The following is a 16,585-nucleotide window of genomic DNA, read 5'->3' as shown; positions in this document are numbered from 1 at the left end:
TTTTCCACGACTAGCAGAAAATGTGATTATTTTCAATGTGTTGGCTAGTTTTACCCTCAGTTCTGCCCAGGTGATATACAGTTCACACCATTCGGCGTATTTTCGGTACATCTGCAGGTCTCTGTCTGTCTCGAGGATGACGGATGACGGCCACATGACCAAGACAACTGAATTTCAGATTTCAACACATAATATAAGACTTGCTTGTCAGATGTATTTCCTCGGCTTCGTGCACCGGCGGAGGACACAGACGCCGCCCTGGGAACAATAAAGCTGAAACGTAATGAAAGTAGGCCTGGAGGAAGACGTGGAGCTGGAGAAAGTCAGCGCATAATGAAGGAGAAGAGGAAGCGTACCTGTGGAAAGAGATGAAGGAGGGAGCGGACGAGAGACGGTGTCACCATGGAGACGATGGATGAAAAGAAGGTGCTCGATCGGTGGTGATGGGTGTGAAGAGGTGAGGAGGATGAAAACAAAGGAGGAGAAACAGTGACAACACACACACCGTTCTGTCTCAGCTTCTCTTTTTATTCATTTTTGTGTAACAGCATGCTGAATTTAACCACCAGGTCGATGCTTATTAAACTTTTATTTAACCAGATGAAATAATTGAGCTCTTTTCAACCCGTTTTCAGACCAGTGAACATATTCAGTCTCCTCTGCATCTCTTCTACTTTCCATATATAATAACAATGAAGGAAATACTCTTAATATTGGACAAAATAGAGGTGCAAAGGTTTGACATATGTGACATTTTTGAAGTATTTCTTATAGTAGTACAAACAACAAAGCATTTGTCCTCTTTAGTGCAATATATTAATGACTCAATTATGAAAAAACAGCTCAAAAAGGAAAAGCGGAAAAATGTAAGAGAAGATTCAGTCTTATTTAGGTTTCACTGGTATTGAAAGACTTATATTCAATAATGCACAGAAAATCTTTAAATGGTGAAAAACCTTGAAAAAACATGAAAACATGATCACATGAAACACACACACATAAAGATGACTGCTCCTCTCTATATTTTCCAAAAACAGATTCATAATCAGACATAAGTACACTGCCTTAAGGCCTTTCTCAGGGTTATTAACCTGAAGTACTCTCATCAATGACAGTTTTCACTCATGTGAACAGCTTTTAATATTTAATAAGATAGGCAGGAAGTATATCTAATTAAATCTAATCAAAGAAATAAAATGTCTGCCCTCCTTGAGGGCCTCAACACTGCAGGTTTCCATGTTTTCCATGTTGCAGATACAGCAACATACAAGATACAGTCTTATTATGAGCTTTTCCAGAGAACTTGGTGACAACACATTCACACAGAGTCTGTGCCATCAACACTCTGCTGATGATCCCCGCTGGATGGGAAACTCAATTATTTCCCTGTGTAAACAGTAAGACTGAGAAAGCATTAAAGTAACACAGAAACCCAGCTGTGGAGAGGTTTTACAGGTGCTCGGAGCTCCAAAGAAACAAGTCTGGCTTGTTAATATTCCATGAGTTTGGTGTCACAAACGAGAAGGTTTGAAGGGTTGTTCCTTCAGAAGTGATCAGGGAACATGTGATCTTTATTTACAGACTGAAAATGGCTTTTCACGTGTATTGACAGTTGTGGTTTTCCTTTCATGTTGGAGCTGATCCAGTGTGACTTTGGAGGACAGCAGATTACTCAGGGAAACACCGAAAATACACACTTAGCATGGAAACTCCAGGAATCAAACTGGCAACTTTCTCACTATGTTAGAACGTTAACCACTACACCACTGGGTACATTTCAATGTGTCGGATTGAACAAAAAATTCAACATTCAATTTAAAATTCCAGCAAAACACAAAAGAAACCACTGATACAGTTTTTAAGAACTGGAAGTGCTTCAAACATTTTGTGTTGGTTGTTCAGTGAGAGGCCTTGTGGGGGTGTAGTGGTTAGTATTCGCTCTTCAAAGCAGCAAGAGGAAGGTTTGTGTCCAGGTCAGGAACTCCTCTGAGTTTCCACATTCTTCCTGTGCCTGAGGGATGACGGGGTAGCAGGTCACAGAGACACAGATAGTTTATCACCCTGCGATAATGGAAATGAGCAGCAGGCAGACGAGGACACAGGAAGGATGGATGGACGGATGGATGGATGGATGGATGGATGGATGGATGGATGGGGGATGGATGGATGATCATGGATGGATAGATGGATGGATGGATGGATGGATGATCATGGATGGATGGATGGATGGATGGATGGATGGATGGGGGATGGATGGATGGGGGATGGATGGATGGATGGATGGAGGATGGATGGATGGATGGATGGATGGATGGGGGATGGATGGATGGATGGGGGATGGATGGATGGATGGATGGATGGATGGATGGATGGATGGATGGGGGATGGATGGTTGGATGGATGATGGATGGATGGGGGATGGATGGATGGATGGAGGGATGGACATATGGATGGATGGATGGATGATGGATGGATGGATGGATGGGGGATGGATGGATGGATGGATGGATGGACATATGGATGGATGGATGGATGGATGGATGGATGGAGGGATGGACATGGATGGATGGATGGATGGATGATGGATGGATGGATGGATGGGGGATGGATGGATGGATGGATGGATGGACATATGGATGGACATATGGATGGATGGATGGATGGATGGGGGATGGATGGATGGATGGATGGATGGACATATGGATGGATGGATGGATGGATGGACATATGGATGGATGGATGGATGGATGGATGGATGGATGGATGGGGGATGGATGGATGGATGGATGGATGGGGGATGGATGGATGGATGGATGGATGGATGGATGGATGGATGTATGGATGGGGGATGGATGGATGGATGGATGGGGGATGGATGGATGGATGGATGGATGGACATATGGATGGATGGATGGACATATGGATGGATGGATGGATGTATGGATGGGGGATGGATGGATGGATGGACATATGGATGGATGGATGGATGATGGATGGATGGATGGGGGATGGATGGATGGATGGATGGATGGATGGACGGACATATGGATGGATGGATGGATGGATGGATGAGTGGAGTAGCCTCAGATGTTTGGCTCTCTGTGTTCCTCTTTCTCAGGGTATTTATCCAGACAAACAAACATTTCTGTCTGTCTTGAAAGATGTGAGCAGCTTGTATTGTTTAATTGGACAGTGAACAACCGCAGACCAGATTACTGTGATTTGCAGTCCCAGGAGAAACTCTTGGCAAGGGAGAGATTCAGTTAATCACAGGAGAATAAATCAGCGAAGACCATCATGTGGTCCTGAAGCAACTTGTGCACAGCTTGGTGGTGACACATTCATTAGATTCAGCTGTACTGGAGCCGGGTGGCAGGAACAAGCAGCACAGTGCCCTGCAGGAGCAGGATTCAACACGACGTCCAATAAGATCAGAGCAGCACACCCACAGCAAAGACAAACTTCATTCAGCTCAGTACCGCATATAGCAGAGGACGGCAGCAGTCATCGCTACACGGCAACAGAGAGACTTGTGTCTCCTCCTGTTTCCTCAGTGTCAGCAGGAACTTTTGGATGGTCGTTTCTAAGGATAAACAGTGAAACTAATAGAGCGTTAAAGTAATGTGGAGCACAAAACAAAGTCAGTGAGCGAGCCAAAGTGGCACAAAGGGCTAGCAATTCAATTAAGTACTGTAATTTGCTCTCCTCCCAGCATTTATACTCACTAACAAACAGAGACGAGACAGAGAGAGGAGGGAAGCAGCCACACACACTGATGTGTGTCTCCTTGTTTTTATTGTCTGAAGTGACTGGTGTGTGTATGGAAGAATGCACGCAGACAGCACATCATACGCCCCGGAGAGTGTTACAGATTCAGCCAGTGAATCTCTCACCAGGCGGAGCCTGCTGGGATTTGAGTTTAAAAATCTCCCATCCGTCACTCTGCTACAGCACGGCGCCCGGGGGCCGCTACGTCACGCAGCAAGAGAGGAGCCGACAGAAACACATATGCAGGGTGTGAAGGATGCTGGTAGGCCTTTCCAGACATTACAAATCCTGCTCGCTCACATTAAAGAAAACGTGGAGACAGTAGCTGCTGGTGACCTGTGTTTCCGTTTGTTCTGTCCTCCAATGATTACAACCAAGACAGTTGAGCACTACCTCTGCTCACAGGGAACCTTTATTCACATCAACAACACTTCTCCAACTGTGGGCGTGAGACATTTAAACATGTCCAGATACCAACAATAGCATCGCAATTTCTATTACTGCAGCCCTTTTCTTTAAAAAAAAACCAAAACAAAACAACAAAACATTTTGTTTGAAACCAATCCAGTGCTCCTTCCTTTGTTACTGAACCATTAATAATTGCTTTCTTAACATAATGACACAACAATATGAACACATTTGTATTCTGTTCTGCTTAAACTCAAATGCACAGTCTTTTCACGTTTCTCCTTTTTTTTGCCTAAGCTAAGTGCACACAGTCACTCAGGTGTTTTGGACATTATTCCACACGTCCTGACCTTGAGACGGTTGTTGGGCTACCACTGCTGAGAGACACCGGGTTGTGCCCAGTTGCAGATTGTGGTAGAGCCGACATGTCCGGTTGTCTTTCCGCAGCTTTTCTCAGGAGTTTGGTTGGAAACGCTGCACCTGCACAACTTCACCTGGCCTCAGTGAACCCATGTCTTTGGCTGTTTATCATAGTACCTTGATTGACTCTGTTGCAGGTCACTTTTGGCTCGAGTAGAGTAAGTAGTATTTTGGTATGCAAAGCTTTGAATGACTGTGCTTGGCTTTGTATCAGGACTTTGGCCCAATCCCATTTCTCTTTCTAGCCTACCCCTTGCCCCTACTGCTTTGAAACGAAGTGCTAAGGGGTAGGGCCGAAAGTAAACCCCTCCGAATTGGAACACCCCTTCGACAATCGCGTACGTCATCAGCAGTCGCCGCTGCCGATGACGTAGGCAGATGCGACAATTGTTTGCCAAAGAAGAATGTTGTTCTTACATTTTAAAACTTTACTCATTGAGAAAATACTGACATTTATGAACTTCTTTCGTTGCGGACGCCGCCATCTTGCCGATCTTGCAAGGCATCATCATACCACTCCGTTTGAAGTGTGCCTCGGGAGAATGTCCGTTTGGAGGGGTGAATAGCCCTCCCCCTCCCCCTACCCCTCCGTCGTAATGACAATCAGGACACCCCTACCCTCCAAGTGAACGCGCAAAACGGAGGGGTAGGGCCAAGGGTTGGGCTGAGGGGTGAAATAGGATTCAGCCTTAGTATCCCAGAAGTTGAAGTCGCAATCGACAGTCACTAGGTACTCTGTCGAATGTGAACAAGTCTGTTCCGACTTCAGCCCATGGCCTTGTAATGATCTCATGTGGCTGCAGTGTCTCTTTCTGTTGTTTGGTGTGAACAGACGCGTCCCTCTGTCCCCAGGTGAGAAGAGGGAATCCACTGAGTGACGTCCTTTAGGAGTGAATCTGGAATCACAAGCCTCTCAGCCCTACAATCCAGTCCATTTTGGATGCTCGGTTCATCCTGTACAGAGAAAAAATTAGCTATTTCAACAGGTAAAGCATTTTTATCTTTAGGCCACCCTTTTCATATCATTTTGATCAGAGTCTGCAGTCTGGGATCTGGCTGTGTGGCTGTCGTCCATTCTTTACGCGGAGATCAGCACAGAGTCCACCATACTGACACATTCGTCTCCAACAGTCTGCGGAGCTGCCACTGCGACTTGTGGATCTGCTGCTGACCTGTAGGCTGTTTCTGAATGGAGAGCTGTGACGTGTGAACAGTGACGCCGACGGATTACACAACTCATCCTACAAGCAGCGCCACGCCTCGCTCTCCCTCCGCCTCTTCATCTTGGATTGTGTTTATGTCCCTGATCTTTGCTGTGCACGCAGGTGAAGTGAAACAGCCGACACACAGCAGCAGCAGTGAGGCTGATGGACGTCTTCTAACGTCAGGAGGCTTTCTGCAGCTCCTCACTGTCACTGTCACAGCAGCTGCGGTGCCGTGGAGGTCACGGTGATATGCTGAGCACTCAGGGATGAGGATTTCACCCTGTTTTCCTCGATAAATATAACAGGAGCGAGCAGAGCGAGATGGATGCAACTTACACCCACTGAAAATAAAGAGGGCTGAAACGGAAGAACACTGATTGCTGAGAGTAGTGTGTGTGTGTGTGTGTGTGTGTGTGTGTGTGTCAGAGAACATCGAGCAGATATTTAAAATCACTTCAGAGGCTCTAAAGGAGACTTCGCATCTCGGGAGCATCACAGAAGATGGAATTAGCGCCTCAGTACATTGGCTGCACTTTAAGGACTGGAGGATGAAGAGAGGGTAAACATGAAAGAGAGGTGCACTGAAACATCCAGTAACATCTCAATATTTTACAGGGAGAGAACATTTGGCTGCAGTTTCTAAGAGACTCTTCATCTTGGTGTTATACATCAAGCTTTTCTGATGTCTTTTCAAAGAGGAATTAATCACTGATTCAGCCTTTGGACCTCTTTCATCTCCTACTTTCAGTTAACCCCATCCTGGAAAACGACTGCAAGAAGCAAACATTTCAGGTCAAAACAAACATTTAATCCAATTCCAACCAGTCTATGAGTGTGTGTGTGTGTGTGTGTGTGTGTGTGTGTGTGTGTGTGTGTGTGTGTGTGTGTGTGTGTGTGTGTGTGTGTGTTAAGCTCCACACCATGTACAACATTGTACTAATACTTTTTCTGATTGCTATTTTGGTTGTTTCAGCACATTAAGCCATTAAACCATTTAAGTCATTTGTATCTCTTGAATTAATTTATTGTTTGATTTTATTCTTCAGAAATTTCATTATTGGTTGAGAATCAGGATTTTTTTTTTAAACCTTATTTGATCACTTTCAGCAATTTTAACTGTCAGCGTGATGTTTACCGTTTCAGTGATTGATTTTGTTGACTCTCAACTTGTTTGACAGTGTGGTTAATTTGGTCAGCTTGACCTATTCTATCACTTTGCCCACAAAGATGATTTCCATTTCTATGTTTTTTTTTTTTTAGTTTCAGTCAACTTTTGTCCACATGGTGGTCATTAGAAAAGGATGGAGAACAGTTTGAAAAACACTGTCCTGAACTCAGCACCATGCAGCAACTGCCTCGCTGATCTGGAGGAGCTGCTGGATGCCAGAGAATGGAAGAGGGCTTATCACCATCTCTGTCAGAGAGAGAGAGAGAGAGAGAGAGAGAGAGAGAGAGAGAGAGAGAGAGAGAGAGAGAGAGAGTCTGAACTGCGACAGCAGCTCCTTGCTGTTCGCAGTCTGACTCATCGCTGGAAGCTTTAACTCTTCCGGCGCCACGAGCACAATGTGATGTTTCTGTCATTAAAACTGCTTCATTATGAAGGCGAGACGGAACAAAACCTGCTTTTTACAAGTGAAACTGTCTCTCCCTGCATTAAGAGCTCAGCCTCAAGATTTCAAACTATATTTTGTTCAACATCCTATAATTCTCCCTCTTCGACGATCTTTGCTTTTAACAAAACAAGTATGTTGATGTAAGATGGCCATTAAATGATCCGCGGGCGCTTCTCTTCGTTCATTCAATCGTTCATTCATTGATGAGAGAAGCTCCGGGGCGGTGCTGTGCAACAGACGGCACCGGCTGCTATTTTTAATCGTCTCTTTAGTATGCGATCTGATCAGCCTGAATCACCGGAGCCTCGAGGAGCGGCTGCTGACTGCGTGCGTGCGTGCGTGCGTGCAGCGCGCGCGCAGCGATGACGCGCTGGTCAGGTGTCGCCTCTTATAACGGGGGGAGCTGTCCAAGTGCTGAAAACACCAGAAGAGCACCGCTCCTCGAGACATGCCATACATCTCCACTGCTGTCTGAGCTCCGTTTCCAAAGGTAAAAACACACTTCTTCACCACTCACACACACACACACACCTGTGAGACCGGGGGACCGGAGGACACGTGCGGATTTTTCCACCGTAGATCGCTTCGGTACTTTATGTAACAATCGGGATTTTTCTGTGGTAGAAATGTGTTTTCTGATCAGGCTGGTTGCAGTGGGTCGTGACAGAAAGAGAGCTCGGGTGTTTCGGTGAAGCTTTCTGTTATCCGGGGGAAATGGGATGTGGAGGTTGCCCGTAACAACGCGGCAGTGACTCATCCGGTGATGTGGATGCGTGTCCTCGCGCACGGCATCAAATCAGTCAGTTTGCGGAGCGGGGCTCACTGAGAGGGAGGCTGATCAAGGATCAAAACAGAGCCGTGTTTCAGGCTTTACAGGGAGGTTTTAGACTGAGCGCGGATCAAAACAGAGCCTTAGAAGAATTGTTCAAATTTGTCAAAAATCCTCCACACTTTGACATTTTCCTCGGAATCCCTGACTGACGCGTGATGCTTTCTTGTTCCCCAGGTAATAAATTGCCTATAATGCTGCATTTCCACCACAAGTTGCCCGCGGGGGGAGCCGTGGTCCTGCTCGCCTTCCTCCTCCATGGATGCGCCGTGCAGGCTGCGTCTCTGTCCCGCCACTACAGACCCCGGGGCGGGGACAGTGAGGGCCCCCCGGGGGCCCACCCCCCCAGCTCCGACATGATGAAGGCCCTGGAGTACATAGAGAGCCTAAAGCAGAGGAACGGGGGCCGAGCTGAGCCCATGGATTACGATGAGGTGGACAAGTTCAGGGTGTTGCTCCAGCTCGCCTCACAGCAGGACGCGGGTCCCGCAGGTCCCGGGGGTCCGGGGGGTCCGGGGGGGCTGCAGAGGCAGGATGTTACTGCCGAGCAGCTGATGAAAGCTCTGCTCAAGTCTCTCCAGGATCAGGCCGGGAGAGAGGCCAAGCTGAGCCCGGCAACCGCACCCCGCAACGACCGCCGCACGCACAGGCACCGCACCAAAGACACGGAGGTCCATGAGAGCGCGCCGGCGGACTACGGTAACTTCCCCAGACCCCACAAGAAATACCCCCTGATGTTCGAGGACGAGGAGAACGCAGACGCCTCCAAGCGGGCCACGGAGGACCTGGACGAGCAGTACACCCCGCAGAGCCTGGCCAACCTGCGCTCCATCTTCGAGGAGCTGGGCCGGATGCCCCCCGTCGGCCCCCAGAGGAGAGGCGTGTTCGGGGACGACGAAGAGGAGGAGGAAGACGACGGCTTCGGCCTGAGGAGCCTGGCCTATGAGGACGTGGCGGGAGGAGAGGAGTGGGTCCCGGTGGAGGAGCGGCAGGAGGCGGAGGAGCTGGTCAACGGGAGTCACCAAGAGATGGAGCGGGCTCTCAGTGACCAGGACGACTCCCAGAGGGACGAGATGCAACGGCGCGCCAACCAGGACCAGGAGGAGGCCGACGACGACACCAAGCTGGTGGACTACTACCTGCTGAAGGTCCTGGAGATGAGCGACCAGAGGGACAAGAGGGAGCAGGCGGGCGAGCAGCGGAAGCGGCTGATCCGGCCCTCCATCATGGATCCCCGGACAGTGAAGGAGCTGCTGCAGCTGTCCCTCAAGCTCCACGTCCCCCCTCAGGACCTGATCGACATGCTGCTCACAGAGGAGCTCCGGAAGCTCCACAGAGACCCCCAAGCCATGGCCCGCTACACCACCGGCCAAACCCCCAAGATCCGGTACTTCAGCCGCAGGCTGCCCGTCAAGAGCAAGCCCGCCACAGACGACATGGACCGAGAGGACTTCTTGGACATCATCGGGGTGGAAACGATCAGTAACGAGTACCCGGTGGTGCAGCGGCCCATGAAGACCTCTCCATCCGTGGACAGAATGCCGGTGTCCTCCATCCCCGCCGCTAATCCCGGTCCCATGAAGATCCCCTCTCCGTCCGGACGCAGGGAGAACCTCTTCCTGTCTGAGCTCAACAAGATGCCTCTGAAGCGCCAGGCCGACGGGGCAGACGACGACGACGACGACGGAGACGTGGAGGACGAGGTGACCACCTACCTGGCGGCCAAGATCCTGACCGAGTACCCGAACAGCATCTCCAAGAGGGACACCGAGGCCCAGCTGAAGAGCCGCTTCCCCTACGAGCTGTACGAGCGCGCCATGAAGGACTACCTGGGCCAGGACCCGGAGCGGCCCCTGGCAAAGAGGGAGGCCGAGGGGGGCCCGCAGGAGGCCGTCCAGCCCACACAGATGCAGGGGAAGGAGGAGGTGCCGGTCAAGACCTCTGCTCCGCAGACCGTGAAGGAGGAGGAGGAGGAGGACCAGGGGCAGGAGCAGCAGGAGAAGACCGCGGCCAGGATGTAGCCTCAAGCCGCGCCACACGCACGAAATCCTGAGTATATAGTATTTATACAGTTTGGTGGACGTGATCTAGTTTACAAATTTCTATTATATGAACTATAGCTGGTATTACTAATATCACCCTAACGAAAATGAACTATAGCAATCTTAAATAAAATATGAGAAAAAAATACTACAAGTCCCTACTTGCTGCAAGAACATTATTTATTTAATGTAACGATACCATAAGAGATTAAAAGGTACAGCCTGTGAGGAAAGTCCTCCAAATACTGATTGTATGTGAACCTGTTGTCACTATAAAATTGCTAGTTATCCAAGTGAATAAAGTATTTACAAGCTGCAACCACCAGATCACAACCTAATCTGACTTGAAGGGTTTTTGATGTTGTTAGAAGTTTGTTTACATGGATCGTGTAGGTAACCAGCCCGATATTTTCAACTATAATCAGCCGAGTAATGATAAAAATGTTTGTTTTTTTTCCATCTATGTAGAGCTATTTATTTACACATGTGATTCTGAAGGTAAATTCTTCTGTACAGGCTGAGTGGGCCTCAGTGTGGGTGACACAACATTATGGGGATCTTTCCTTCGGGGCAGCGTGCCTGGCTGAGAACGAGTGTTGTTGTGACTCGTGATATATTCAGGGTTAGTGGATTCAATGTTACTACTATGGATAATTATTTCCAAGTCTAAATATCAGACTGTCGCCTGCCTTCCAGCCCTTTCATACTGCGAAGCTCTGTATCGTTGGCCTACCAGTGGTTGTGCTATGTATGCTCATTTTTAAACCATTTTGTACATGTTCAACAATGTGTGACCAATCACAGATGAATAAAGCATCAGCGGTATTATTTTTCTTCTTGCTGAGTTGTGTTGACTTATTAAGAATCACATGCTGCAGAATGAGTGAAATAATATCCTCTCTTCAGCACGATCCCTGATGAAAACCCAATCCATCCCTTTTCTCTGGAGTGAGAACCTCAAATGAACCTCAATAGAAATAACTGCACAAAGCAGATGGCTTATCAAAATAAACATTTTAATCAGTTCTTTGCACAATGTAAAAAAAAACCAAAACAAACAGACACACACACCCACACGATCCTTTCAAAGACAAACAGTCCCACACTTGGAATATGTTAAACACGAGTTAAAAACTGATAATTATGCTGACATTCAGGCAGAACACAGTAAATCCACAGAAATGTTTCTCAGAAAGAGCAACAGTTTTGTCGAATATTTACTGAAAAACATTTCATTCAAAAGCAAACCTTGGAAAGATTCTAATATATTATTACACTATTCAAACATGAATGAATCAAAAGCACACATCATCAATCACCTCATTGTTACCATTTTATGCAGTCCCATTATTAATTTAAGTTAATGCATCAGTAAACAGTGTAAAACCATGTATATCCCCAAACGCCCCTCCTCCTTTATTCTTCCTGACGGCGAGCTGAGCATCACTCACTGTCAAAATGCATGTTTCAGGTGGAGGGGGCCTTTTTCCTCTGGTGAAAGAGTTTTCTGGAATCAAAGTCAGCCCCGTGCTCATTTTCAGAAACTTCTTTGACTCATTAACGGTACATCCAGCTCCTGGATTCCTCCCAGCGCTCGCTTCATGTCTCTTTTTTTTTTTTTTTCCTCCCACAAGTTAAAAAGCAGGTTTGCTCATATACTCCTCCAAAGTCTGGCAAAGGACACAGCAAGGAAAGAAAATGTAACTCTCAGATTTATTTGAAAACAGCATGATGTAGCAATTAATTTTCACAGGCACACATCTACACGCCACCTGGTATTAAGTGCTGAGCACACCAACACACTGTAGGTAGCTAACACAAGCAGAACATCTAACCTTTCTGTCCATATTCAAGGTCATCCAAACAGCTCCACCTCATACCACTCACTGCTGTCATCCTGAAGCGATAATGGTCAGAATGAATGGGAGGCTAACTGCACACAGTCCAGCTCTAGAGTCACAGTGTTAGTCAGCCCTGCTCGGAAGCACAGAAACACACACCGGGCCCGAGCCACCAGCCTCTCTAGACACAGAGCCGCAAGCTTCAGACAGACGCTAAAATCAACGTTGCATTCCAGCCAGATCCGTCTCTGCCTCGCACAAACAGCAGCGGAGAGAGAGAGGGATGCAGAGAGGGGCAAGGCAACACACCGCAGCACAAACACACATCTGAGCAGCTAACAACATGCCTGAAAGCAACACACACACACACGCACACACATCAGAGACTCAGCCGCACCGATGTTAATTCAGCTCACTACTTTACACTCACTAACAAACTTTAACTCCCCAAAATTGAATCAACTGAGAGATTTAGAGCTTTAAAAAGAGCCCAAAGCAAGACGTGGAGAACAAATGAGCTCTGAGACTACATTTGTAAACATTGATAGAGCTTTTAGTCATTCAACAGATGTTACATGCTCACAGCACAGGACAGGGTGTGTGTGTGTGTGTGTTCATTTATCTGTGTGTATCTGTGTGTGTGTGTTTGTGTGTGTGTGTCTCACCTCCTGCAGCATGTCCGAGGCCTCGATGGAGCGGTTCACTGTCTGTTTGGAGGTTTCCTGTATCTCTCCTCCCATTAGAAACTCGTCCAGGATAAAATAGGCCTTCTCAAAGTTAAAGATTATGTCCAGCTCACACACCTGCGGAGAGGCACAGCCCAGATTATCGGCCTGCTACTCAATCCGGGAGTTCAAAGTGCAGCCGACATTTTTCAGCTAGTTTCAGCAAAATCTTACAGACGAAACAGATTTCAACACGGCAGCAGCTTTCACTGGCTGATTTCACGTCTTTGAGCTTTTCTTGCACAGCAGACGAACTTTAAAACGGTGCAGAGAGTGAGAGTCTCTACCAGTGAGGACGGAGACAAACCGCTCATCGTCTCTCGTCATATTCAGATGGGAGAGCAGCCGTGAAGCGCCATAACCAAATCCACAATGTCCTCTCTGTGAACAGTCCCTGCCTAATGTGCGAAGAGGGGCTGTCGTCTTTATATCTTTATAGAAAGGACTCTTCATGAAATAAGTAAAGAAGTTTATGTGCTTGGTCAGTGTTAGAATTCTTTTTTTTTTTTTATCTCTTATCTTATGATATCTTACATCTGCAGACTCTCAAACAGCGCCAACTCAAATCAGTCGTTTTAAGGTGACGAATAACACTTATAGCATCCTAATGTTTCCCGTCACTGCAGTTAATCGGTGTGGAGTCAGAGGAGAGATAACCATGGATAAATTAAAGAAATAAACTCAAATCTTTGAATAAGCAAGACAGTTTCATTTAATATTGATGAAAGGAGTTGCTGCGTTTTGAATTTGGCTCAGTTGACAGTAAATCCTGCAGATCCCTGAGCTCAGCCAACAGATGCATGCCACATGCTTCACTATCATACACAGGAGGATATTTAACGTAAAGGAAGGGAATACATTGCCAAAATATTTATCCAGCAGCTCCACATAGCGATGAATAATCTCCAGGGCCAGCAGCTCGTTGTCTTGGCGCTCGATGGCTAAGCAGAAATATAAGCTTGCATACCTGAAGAGAAATACGCCGTCAATAAAACCACTGTAGGAGAAGACACAGCTACAATGTGATTCATCAAAAATAAAGAAACATGAGTGTGTCTACTAGAGAGCGTGAAATGAGAACAAAGATCAGGCTCGCCCAGCTTTCTCTGAACAACTGACACACACAAACACACACACAGTCACTCACTCTGGGTTTTTAGTCTTATTCTTGGAATCATTAACAAAGGACGTTAAAAAAAGAGCTGAGAACACATTTTGTGGCCGGAGGAAAACCAACGTTTGTTCCTGCTTTTGGAGGCCCGCCCCATCTGCTCACAACACAGGTAAAAATCTTTAACTAATGGACAGGGAGCCTTTGAAAAGCAGCGAGAGAGTGGTGGAGCTGTGAGAGCGTTAACTCAGAGTGGAATAATCTCAACAGATTCGGTGAGAAAGCTTCACTGCCGGGAAAAAAGAAGCAATAACAGGTTTAACTGTCACTCATTAACAATACAGGGCAGATAAAAAGGGATTCCTGCAGGTTTGTGTGTCCTTGTCTGTTCAGAGCCTGACTAACCTGTGGGAGTCTGCACATTTTAATGTGCTGGCACGTGGTCATGGAAGGTCATGTTTAGGATTTGGGTTTTTCAGCAGAAGTTATAGCTAGGTTGATTTATCACCCCCTCCAAGAGGGGAAGGAAGCATGTCTGACCGCTTGTAGGTGATCTTCAGGTCCTTCCAGTCCAGAAAGTTGCAGCAGCGTGGCTGCCGTGCTAAAACCATGGTGGTCATGTCTCTGATGATCTTCTTCCGCTCGCGCTCCGCCATCGGAGTGAACCACTTCTGCAGACGCAGCCTCCCCTGACGGCTGAAGAGCAGCAGGAAGCGCATCTGGAACACACACAGCAGGACGTCTACACACCGGGTTCCCACAGCCTCAGTCAGGGACTGACGGAGCAAAGGCCGGCACACATATGTGAAGGTCAACCACTCTGGAGGAGGCTGGCGGCGCTCCCCAGCCCCCATCCAGGGAAGATGTGTCGTTTCAGGCCGCTGACGTATCATAAGACGGGATGAGAAGCACACATCATGTAATTCACCAGGATTTCTACTTCCTTGTACCTGAGCATTGATCCATTCTTCAAATTCCTTCGTGATTAAGAACAAGTTGTATCATGTAATATTTAACTTAACCAGACAAACCGCTGCTCCAGACAGACATTTGCTTCTAAAGAGTTATTGTTCGTGTCTTCTTTGGTAAAAACACACATCAGACAGATGTTTTCTGCTGTGGTTTTACAACAAACTAGCAGCTATACTTCGGAGCAACGGCAAGATATTGATCTCTTGATATACAAACAGCAGTTTTTTTATCGGACTGACCTGGCGCTGGACCAGGTTCCTCATCCACCCCCATTTACTGGTCTCTGAGTCTTTCCACCAGTTCGATGAGGAACTGGATTCGATTCTCTTCCTCTGACTCACATTGTTCTGAGTGGGAGAGCAAACATCTCCCACCCGATCAGCTGACTGACCAGCTCACTGAGGTAAAAAAAGGAATCAGATTACAGCTGGGTTGGGGTCAGGCCTGCTGTGTTTTGAGGAAGCTGCTGTGCTCCAGGCTGCAGCAGCAGGTCGAGTAATCCACATGTTTAATTTGGTGGATCAGATGCTCTCCTGTTGTAACCTGAGCAGTCTGGGATTAAAGGCCTTGCTCAGGGTGCCACGGTGGGAAGTGGGATTTGAACCAGTTAACTATACACACATATGTTGGATATCTGATCTCTTTACATGGTTAAATATTTATTTCTTTTTGTGGATCCAAGAATCTGGAATAAAGATTGGTTGATGAGAACAAACAGCCTGTAGTCTGTCCTGATCTTTCAAACGTCTGATCCTCCAGAAACCATCACAGGACGTGTTCAGCTTGTTGGTGTTGAATTAGCCTCAGCCAGGAGTGGATAAACCAGTTTTACTGCTGCGGATGACTGGACTGACCAGAATGATTCATCCAGAGTCCAGACAGCCATTAAAAGAGAGAAAACCTTTCAAAGCAATTAAAAAGAGCAGATCCGCAGCTTGGAGTGAATTCTGGACACGTGCACTCAGTATGAAAGGCCAAAAGGAAATGTAATATGCAAAGCAACAAACCACCAGCAGGGTTGGACCCGACGGAAAGTGACGAAACCTGTTGAACCGGAGGAAACAATGCGCCACAGCGCACTTCCGACTGTCGCCCAAATTGGGATACACGCGTAAAAACACGCAATTAAACCACACCACAGCCACCGCAGGTCACTACACTACCATCCCTGACAACAGCAAACATCCCCACTATGAGAAAGAGCGAGAGAGCAGCAGGTGAAACTACCTGTCAGGCGGGCGGACAGGTGCGCCAGGTGACCGCGGCGCTCCGCCGTGCGTAAAAACACAACCACTCACCATTTTAACGCCGGAGAATGAACCACGACGTCTTTAAAAGCCAGCTGAGTGCACTTTGTTACCCTCACAAAGGGTCAACTGGTCCCGATGAACTCATTTCTGGCCGTGGTGAAGCGCAGCCAGTGTGGAAGTTGGTTAACTCCGCCCTTCGGGCCGCCGGAGGAGCGACGCGTCATCCGGGATCGGATTGGCTGCTGTAGGTGTGTTTGAGCAGGGACATGACCGGAGCCTCGGTCCTGCCACAGAGCCGCTCGTTAATGAATGAACTGATGAAAGTTTAACAGGCAGGTGGAGTGTCGTTCCCGGCCTGGGTCGGTAGGGAGCAGCAAGTCGCTCCATCTCCAGCCGCCTCA

General features: G+C 47.5%; 2 protein-coding genes across 3 annotated transcripts; one reads left to right on the top strand and one right to left on the bottom strand.

Annotated features, from left to right (window-relative positions):
• The first annotated feature begins 7,795 nt into the window (after positions 1–7,795).
• On the top strand, positions 7,796–11,113 carry scg2b (secretogranin II b). The gene is made up of 2 exons (XM_030114564.1): positions 7,796–7,904; positions 8,421–11,113. Exon 2 carries the CDS (start codon positions 8,438–8,440, stop codon positions 10,262–10,264), a length of 1,827 nt encoding a protein of 608 aa, XP_029970424.1. The 5' UTR covers positions 7,796–7,904; positions 8,421–8,437; the 3' UTR covers positions 10,265–11,113.
• A 734-nt stretch (positions 11,114–11,847) lies between these two features.
• On the bottom strand, positions 11,848–16,380 carry ap1s3b (adaptor related protein complex 1 subunit sigma 3b). 2 transcript variants are annotated; one of them, XM_030114568.1, is made up of 6 exons: positions 16,233–16,380; positions 14,503–14,681; positions 13,710–13,818; positions 12,792–12,929; positions 12,121–12,182; positions 11,894–11,955 (listed from the first exon to the last, which is right to left on the bottom strand). In XM_030114568.1, exons 1-5 carry the CDS (start codon positions 16,233–16,235, stop codon positions 12,141–12,143), a joined length of 471 nt encoding a protein of 156 aa, XP_029970428.1. In that variant the 5' UTR covers positions 16,236–16,380; the 3' UTR covers positions 11,894–11,955; positions 12,121–12,140. The 2 variants fall into 2 exon arrangements, with proteins under 2 accessions (XP_029970429.1, XP_029970428.1); XM_030114569.1 differs by lacking the exon at positions 12,121–12,182 and having other exon boundaries at positions 11,848–11,955.
• Positions 16,381–16,585: the final 205 nt, after the last annotated feature.

Source organism: Salarias fasciatus, chromosome 18, assembly GCF_902148845.1.
Source record: "Salarias fasciatus chromosome 18, fSalaFa1.1, whole genome shotgun sequence".
Lineage (NCBI taxonomy): Eukaryota > Metazoa > Chordata > Actinopteri > Blenniiformes > Blenniidae > Salarias > Salarias fasciatus.
The sequence above is the reverse complement of the archived record's forward strand: the minus strand, read 5'-3'. Positions and strand labels throughout refer to the sequence as shown.